This window comes from Nannospalax galili, unplaced genomic scaffold, assembly GCF_000622305.1.
Source record: "Nannospalax galili isolate Female #2095 unplaced genomic scaffold, S.galili_v1.0 scaffold198, whole genome shotgun sequence".
Lineage (NCBI taxonomy): Eukaryota > Metazoa > Chordata > Mammalia > Rodentia > Spalacidae > Nannospalax > Nannospalax galili.
The window spans coordinates 3,453,380-3,462,057 of record NW_008341748.1 but is presented as its reverse complement, the minus strand read 5'-3'; the positions used below and the strand labels follow the sequence as shown (position 1 = coordinate 3,462,057).

Genomic DNA, 8,678 nt, shown 5'->3' with positions numbered 1-8,678 from the left:
TATATATATATATGTGTATCCTTGGACTACCCAGCAATGAACGAGTTTGCAGCACCTCGCCTGGTGCCTGCTCTCATCGGGCTCCTGGAGTCTGTGTGTTGATTCTGAGCCACTTGTGCCCCCCCTCGACCAGAAGCCTTGTACCATGCAGTCCATCGTGGGCTGGGCCCATGAAGAAACCTGCAACATACACTCACCCCTTTTTGCTAGTCTTGGGGGCTGACTTGTGAGAATGAGCCTGCCCCCACACTTCACACCTGTATACTTACATTTTGTGAGGTTCGTGGTTGTCAGGAGGCATTGGTGCTGACCTGTGGGAATAATTCCTTCCTCCAACATTTATGAGCCACATCCAGGTACTTTGGGCATGCAGGACCACTGTGTAATGGTGCTGGAGGGGAAATAGCCATAGGCACTCTCCCAGTGGAGGTGAGAGCTTGCATGGACTGCAATCTCATTTATGGATAGGCGCTTCACAAATGTAGTTTCATCCCCAGTGGCCAGTCTAGCACCAAGGAGGGCCTACTTATAAGATTGTGGGCCTTACCCCTCAATACCTGGGGACCCTGCATAGGAACCATTTTTAGACATTCCAGGAGACAAAGAACAGTGAGTAATTTCCAGAGAGAAAGTAGGAGTCAAGAGTGGACTGTAGAATTCCTTCTCCAGATAGAGGGACCCCAGGTTATGTAATCCAGGCAGTATGGTGAGTACAGCACCACACAGGGGCCCACTGGTGGGAAGGGACTCCTTCCATCCCTGGGGAATTTGCCCATGGGAGCCATATCGCAGGTTCCCAAACAGGAGAACACCCTGGGTCTTTCTACACAGCCTAGATAAAATGTTCCTTTTTAGGGTATGTGTCAGTCTATGCTTGGAGTGTAGAAGGCCCGCTTCATCTAGAAGGGAACAAAATAATAACCCAGGTAGGGTCCAGTTGGGGAAATGGGCCCCTTCCCTTCCCTTTCATGGGACTCTGTACATAGGAGCCATTTCAGATGTTCTCAGAGAGGACAGACTGGGTGTCATTCTGACTCAAGCTAAGAAGTGTGAGTGGGATTTGGAAAACACACTACAGATACACAGGCCAGATAATCAAGCCACACCACATTTTGTTTTTTTGAGGTTTTGAACCAAACCCTGGAAGACTTGCAGGCATCTCCCCACCTTTCCATATCTGCATTTTGAGACATGGGAGACTTAGTTCCTAGGAGCCGGGAGGATGTCTCAACGCTGACTTTTAGGAATCGGGTCCCCTTAAAAATTCCCCATCCACATCTGGGGTCTTGGGCATTGAAAGCCATTTGTGAGGTTCCTGGAGGGGAGATGGCCACACAATTATCAGAGTCAAGGTGAGGGCCGAAGTTATACCACAGTGACACTATCTAGAATGTGGGTTCCCAATTAATGCAGCCTGGACACAGAGGGGCCAATTTGTAGGAATGGGAATCTTGTAGGATGGGCCACAGCGGGACCTCCGATTCCCATCAACCCTGATAGGCCTTTTGCAGAGTAACCAGATGCAATGCACATTTACTTCATCCTAAGCAGTGTTAGGAAGAAGTGGGCCTTGTTCTGAGCCATGAAGCATCAGATCTGCAGAAGCAAGGTACCAGGGTCCTGAAGGAGAAGCAAGGAAGCCTCTGATACAGGACATGTCAAAGCTGCCCCTGCTGTCAGCACAGGCTGGCTCTGGGGAAGACTGTGAACCAAATATACCACCTCTGACTTCCTACTGAGGGAAGCAGGTGGAGATCACAGAAATGGAGGAGGTGCACTGAAGGATGGTCTGATGGTCAGCGCAGACCTTGTGAAGACTAATAAGAATAACTCTAGAATCCTGAAGACAAAAAAGACCCTATTCTTTCTGTCAGTCTTGAGAAACTCCATTCAGGGGTTCTGGTCCAGATGTGCTCCATCTTCACTCTTGTTTTCTCTCAGAATGGTGACGCCGTGGAATGAGGAGTATCACCAGAACAGCAGAGGGAGCCAAGCCTGCTCAGAGAGGGAGGTGTCCAGTACCTACCAGCAGCCCAGGCGAGGAGCCATGTAAGAAGGAAACTTATGATCCTCCAAAATAAGTGCCCTCATAGATCCTGGCTGCCCCTGTTCTGAGGCTTGGGAAGCCCAGCAGGATGACTGCTGTGGCTGTCTTCCTTTCTTCTTCATGAAATTTAGTGGGAAATCTCAGGAAGGTCTTGGCCTTGGTCCTAGGACTGACTGTTGGTCAGCAGAGGGAGTTATGTATGGAGAGCAAAGGGATTCAGTATACGAACTCCTCCTGAGGACTGGAGGTGTCTGCAGCCCTGAAAACCAGTCAGCCCTCAGAGGCATTAAGTACCATGCTTACCTGAACTACATCAGGCCAGAAGGTGGGAGACTCAGAGAAGATGAGTTCAGGTGTAAAGTGATGTAAGAGGAATCAAGTTCAGCGGAACTTAGGGAACTCGAGTCTAAGCAGAGATAAGCACGGGTTATGGGGCCATCACTGAAATTGTGATGCTGGGGTGAAGGAATGTGACACCTGTTCATGGCTAGGACATTTTAGGGTCTTGAAATCCCGAAGGAGATCTGCAAGGAGATGGGGAACCTGAGTTATAAACTCTGCACTATGACAAGAGTCCAGATGAGGATTCCAAGGGATGACTGAAGGACACTCAAGTCCAGAGCACAGATAGGGGTTCCAGAAAATTCTCCTATGAACTTCTCTTACTCCCCCACCCACGGTCTTGGGATGGCCTGTAACTCTGCGCCTTCTGTCTTGTTTTAAATTCAATGGTCTTAAGAAACCAAAGGACCTGGCAAGGGAAACCTGACTGAAGTCACCACAGGGAGGATCCCTGGCCTCTCAGGGATGCCTTACATTTTCGTGCTAATTTGTCAGAAGGCATCCTAGCACAGAATGGGTATTTTAAAAGAAATGTAAAAGAACAGCATTAAAATGAGGAGAATCCAAAATTAACATTTGATTCCCTTGTTTTTCGTCTGTCATTATGAAAATGTAAAATGTATGCTGTGTTCTTATTAAGCAAATAAATCCAAAACACCTTGTGTTAGCTGTGGGATGGAATGAGAAGTGAGACCTGACCTGACCCAGAGAGTGGTTGAGTGCAGGAACATAGTGAGAAGTCCTTTAGATCAAGAGTACAAGGACAGGAAGGGTGCAGTGTGGCGTCCAAGGGAGAGCAGCCCAGTGTGGATGCCCCAAAACAAGGGAGTTTGGGAGTTGAGGAAACAGCATTACCTTCTGGGCGAGGGAAGATGATTGGGATGGAAATGCAAAGTAGCCAGGGCCAGGACCTAGGGAGGTGTGACTGACTTAGGGCTGAGGGAAGGGGATGCTGATCAGAACATTCCCCGTAGGTGGTGGACATGGCAGGGAGGAATCAGGCTGGGGTGTATGTAGCCCAGTGATAGAGCACTCGCATAGCCTGTGAAGCCCCCCTGGGTTGTAGCCTCATATCCTCAAAACACAAAACCAAACTATGAAGGGAGGAATCCTGTCGTGGGATAGGAATGGCCGTTACAGCTGAACACACCACACGCACTGCCTGGACTAACGCTGCCATGGTAGAACTCAGTGCTCACTATTTGTTAGGCATCCCTAGTGGAAGCAAAGACAGTTTTGACTCTCTTGGGGATGTTTATTGATCTTTAGTTGAAAGTACGGCTGATGCCAGTGTGGCACTGTGGCTAGTCAGAGAGTGGATGAGGACAGTGCAGCCAAGCTGGACCCACTTGTTGGCTAAGGGACGACTAACTATTCATGAGATCCCAGTGTGGATTCAAGAGAGGGCTCTCTGGTGACCAAGTTATCATACAAGGTCCAGCTTTCCACACGCAACTTCAACCTGAGTAACAAGCCAAGCTATCGCCGTGGAGGAAGGTAACACTACTCTCTGTAGCCTGTCCTTCCCCGTAGTAAACAATGAGTCCTTCAGATCTGTGGACTGGATGGGGATACTATGTTGATAGAGGAAGACCTTTATCAGAGAGAGAGAGAGAGAGAGAGAGAGAGAGAGAGAGACAGAGAGAGATTCCCTCACAGCACAGGTACAGAGAAAATATTTGAAGCAGACAGCTTGAAGAGATTCATTCAGCAACTCAACCTGTATGGGTTTAGAAAGATGATCCCAGAGGACTCTGTGGGGTGTGCTGAAGAGAACAGGAAAATACTGGTAAAGTAGAAAGTATTTTTGCTTCCATATTTTAGTGATGAGAATGTGTTCATATTGGTGCATATCATGAATGATGTATTCAAGGTCTTCATTAAGCAGGAGACATTATTCACTCAAAGTTAAAAGTATGGATTTGACAATATACACATAGATCTTAAACTATATGCTGCCCCCTTATGATATATGCAGGCAGGGGAAAGACTCTTGGGATGTCAGTAAATGTCACATACATGTATTACCATGTTAATCTGTTATCCTTTATCTGTAGTGGAGTCATGCTATTGGATGAATCAATTCGGGTTTTTTGAGGGGATGCCATTAAAGCATTTGGAACAGAGTCTGGCACCCAGTGAGGCTGGTGTGTGTGTGTGTGTGTGTGTGTGTGTGTGTGTGTGTGTGTGTGTGTTGCATGTATGTAAGAGCACGATGTGTGTGCATGCAGCCCGAGGAGGCCGAAGAGAGTGTTGGTTCCTCTGAAAGTGGGGTTAAGGACAGATGTTGGAAGAATGTGAGTCCTGGGAAGTGAGCACACACTCACTGGAAACAGAGGATCTAACTGCTGAGTCATCTTTCCAGCCCCAACAAATAACAACTCTTCACAATAACAATAAGTGGTTTTCTCCATCACACAAAAAATTATGATGTGGTGGTGTCAATATATGCCATATTTCAAAAGGACTGACCTATTCATTCCATTTTTGTTTAGCTCTACCACAACAACAACTTTCACAGAGACCATCCAGAGCTCCTCAAGAATATTTCAGGAAAAGGTGAAATCAGAAATCCGGCTGAGGAGAGCGATGCAGAAACTCCACACGCAAGTGCTGATGAGCAAAGGCCCCGTTCAAAGAAAATAAAGGTTTTCTCTAGCAGAAATTCCCTGCGATTACACAAGGCTGAGGAAGAGGACAGGAAGACTCAGCATGAGGTGCCCACCCATCAATAATCCCCAGGAAAGCTTTCTTTGTGCCTTCTAGTACCTGTAAGCACCCTGGACAAATGTCCCCTTCAGGAGACAGGTGGCCCATGTGGGGAGGACACCTCTATTAATGGTCACCGTTTCTGCTCCAGTGACAAGTGAAATGCAAGGGGCTGGGGAAGCGCCTAGTTGCTCCTCAGGGTACCTCCCATATGGGCGTGTATGATCCATGTACAACACTTGCTGTTCCATGTGGATGGCAGCACTATCTGCCATATCCATAAATGAGTCCTCTGAGGTAGAAGAGGAGCAACAAGAGCTAGTGGAGGAGGAGAATGAGGGGAAAGAGGAGGAGGAGGAGGAGGAGGAGGTGGAGGAGGAGGAGGCACTACACTCAGAAAACACGTGCATTATTTGTACACATTTGAAGTACAAAAAATGTCCATGAACTCACAGGCGACCAAATGCTGATAAAAAAGAATATTTTTGTGTGAAAATAAAGTTTTCTTTTCACAAGATAAAAATTCATGGTGGAAAACAAACATGTTAGAGTCTGGAGTCGGTGTCATATCTAGCCCTGTGCGCTGTTCCCAGACCCTTGGCTTCCTCGTCTGTGGGTTCGCCTTGCCCTTCCAGGTGGAGTAGCAGCAGTTTCAAGACAGATAGAAGCATGCGGCTCCTGACCTACAGGTTTCACCTCCCTCTCCTCAGGTATCTTCCACCAGGAGAGCCCCTTCTCCTGGGTCCCCATCCCAGTCCATGCAGTCAGGAGAGGAGAGCCTCCATGCGGGCACACATCTGGAACTCTACCCACTACTACACCCTAGCCCATTCTTGTCACCATGCTGGGGGTGGGATTCAGTCTGGTGCATAAGGAAGACAGCCACTAGAAACTGTACTCACACTGACAACAGTTGCTATAAAACAATCAGCACTAGGGAACCCTACAAACCACCTCATGCCATCAGAGCAATACTTAGGATACTTGAGATACAAATAGCATTTGGACACTCAACTTTTCCTTGCCTGAGGTACCCTTTCCACACAGCAAGGGCACTGTGGAAGAACAGGACATTGTTTTCTTCCTTCATGGGATTTACTGTTCTTCCCAGATCTGCCAGGCCATTAGCGACAATTCACTGTCTGGCAACAATCAGTTTTGGTGCTAGACTTGCCACAAGGTCCCCCGCATTCCGTTCATACACTGCAGGGGTTTTGACTGGAATAAAGAAGGGGAGAGACCATGAAGGAACCATGACACTAAACACTGATCATCAACACATTTATTTGTATAATGCAGACATGACAGGACCAAAGTAAACCTCAACAGAAACTCATTTCCTGGCAGTTTTCCCTTTTCTTACAGGCCAAGGTATTTGCCTGCCAGTGAAGACAAAGGGGCACAGCAGGAGGGAAGTCCTGACTGCCATCCCCTGCATGAGCACACACATGTCTGGGTCTGGGAGCAGCACATAGTGGGCGGTGCTCTGCAGGGAGGTGGCAGCTCAGTGTTACCCTCATATGGTAGAGGTCTGCACAGCTAGGGTAGTCTGATGGCCACATCATTTGTTGCTTTCTCAGCACGATAACAGTCCAGACTCCATGGTGGTCAAGCCTCCATCCCCAAAGGGATCAGGTGGTCTGGGATGTCTACCTGGAACACATCCTTCCCCCCTTTCCTAGGGATGGGCTCCAGTAACCACCTGGGGTTTGAAATTGGAGTCAGGTACTTCTGTTGCAGGTTGCTGAGGACAGCTTGAGTTTCCAGTTCCACCATCTCATCAGCAGTTAAGGTTTCTGGACACAGCAACGTTGCTCCGATGTCTACAAGCCCTGGGCATACAGACAAACACATACAGATATTTTCTCTTCCATAACTCAAGACTGACTGTCTGGGGGTTGGAGAAATGGCTCAGAAGTTAAACATAATGGTTGCTCTTGCAGAGGACATGGGTTTGATTCCTAGCACTCACATGGTGGGTAACAACCATCTGCACATCAAGTTCCCGGGATTCCAACATCCTCTTTTGATCCCCACAGGCATTTTACGACACGGTTACACCTCCCTACATGCAGGCAATACACTCATATACATAAAAATGATAAATAAAATATTACAGAAAAGGAATGACTGTCTGAGAGCAGGGTCACCGTAGTGTCAAGCCGTGTGTTGCAACATTTACTAAAATGACAGGAAACATGTTCTACCACCTGAACATTGTGTCCAGCTGAACTAGGGAATTCTGGGAAGGGAGACACAGGACTGAAGAAACGAAGGGGACAGTGCCTTGTCCTCAGTAACACATGGGACAGTCAGGTCCTAGCAGACTTGAAAAGGCGGTACTGACTCTCTGAAAGAGCGCCCACTGGTCAGGCAGCCTTCCGGTAACAAGATGCCCCGGAAGGTCAGCAAGTGGCTGGTTCTGTTGCTGGTTGGTGTCCTACCTGAGGTCCTCTGTGCCCTGTGGATGTGACAGGCATGAGAGAGCAGGTAGGTGGCTTGACTCCGAGATCACTTTACTAGCTCGTGTCTGTGCTTCCTGTCATGGGCTATGATGTTTGCACACACACACAGACACATACATAGTCCAGTGCCACATGCAGACACTTTGCTGACATGGACTCTCAGACTACAAACAGGACGATAGGCCCAGAGTGGAGAAGTAACTAATCAAGTCTGTGAGATCCAGGCCTATGCACCCCAGCTCAGTTCCTTTGGTGACCCTTAGAAGAACTGCTACATAGTGAAACTTCGGCACACTCCCCTCTGGCTCACAGCAAAACAGAGACACCGACTTACTGAGCAGCAAGCTGCCGACTCCACTCTGCGTGGCCTACATTGTATTCTGCACGCCATTACTTACCAGCTATCACTCCTCTGCCGTATCGTTCTCCTTCCTGTAGTAAAGCCTGAATCTGCATCAGGTTCATCCCCAGTCTCTCCACCAGCAGTTCCCGCCAAGAATCATCTTCCCAGTCCTTGTGAGCAATGTGGATGGCGATGGTGCGTTTCTGATGGCTGCTCAGCACAGGACACCATCTTGTCTCCAGGGTCTTGATTCCATTTAAGACAAAACCAGCATAAGGCTGCCGGAAGGAGAGGCAGGCAAACTTCATCTTCCTCGGGCTCTCTGGACCTAAACACAGTTTATCACAGCACAGTCCTTCAGGCCCTCTAGCTTGGACCTCACCCGCCCTAGATGTCCCCCATGTGTCCTGAAACCCCACTGAACATGAGGATGCACTGCTTGCCTTTGTCACAGGTCAATGGGGCCCGTCACTGAGCATCCAGATCACAGAATAGGAGGGAGACAGCCAAAGAAAGGCACCCAGAGCACAGTGTGTGGTCAGTGCTGACAGAGGTCACAGAGTCCTAGGGGAACCCTCAATGGGGAGAGCACGTGGATGCAGCTGTGACTTCACAGCCAAGTGTGCTGGCTTTGCTACAGAGTGAAATTCTTGATTTTCCTCATCTCTCTTCCTGTGTCTGCCACTGTCACTGACCCTCTTATCTTCCTGTCCTGCCATTGAAGGTGCTACAGGCCCAGAACTATGTAGCTGTAACCCCAGGGCTGTTGAGG

General features: G+C 48.5%; 1 protein-coding gene across 1 annotated transcript; it reads right to left on the bottom strand.

Moving 5' to 3' along the window:
• Positions 1–6,362: 6,362 nt before the first annotated feature.
• Positions 6,363–8,264, bottom strand: CUNHXorf40A (chromosome unknown CXorf40A homolog). The gene is made up of 2 exons (XM_008837279.3): positions 7,962–8,264; positions 6,363–6,930 (listed from the first exon to the last, which is right to left on the bottom strand). Exons 1-2 carry the CDS (start codon positions 8,212–8,214, stop codon positions 6,707–6,709), a joined length of 477 nt encoding a protein of 158 aa, XP_008835501.1. The 5' UTR covers positions 8,215–8,264; the 3' UTR covers positions 6,363–6,706.
• Positions 8,265–8,678: the final 414 nt, after the last annotated feature.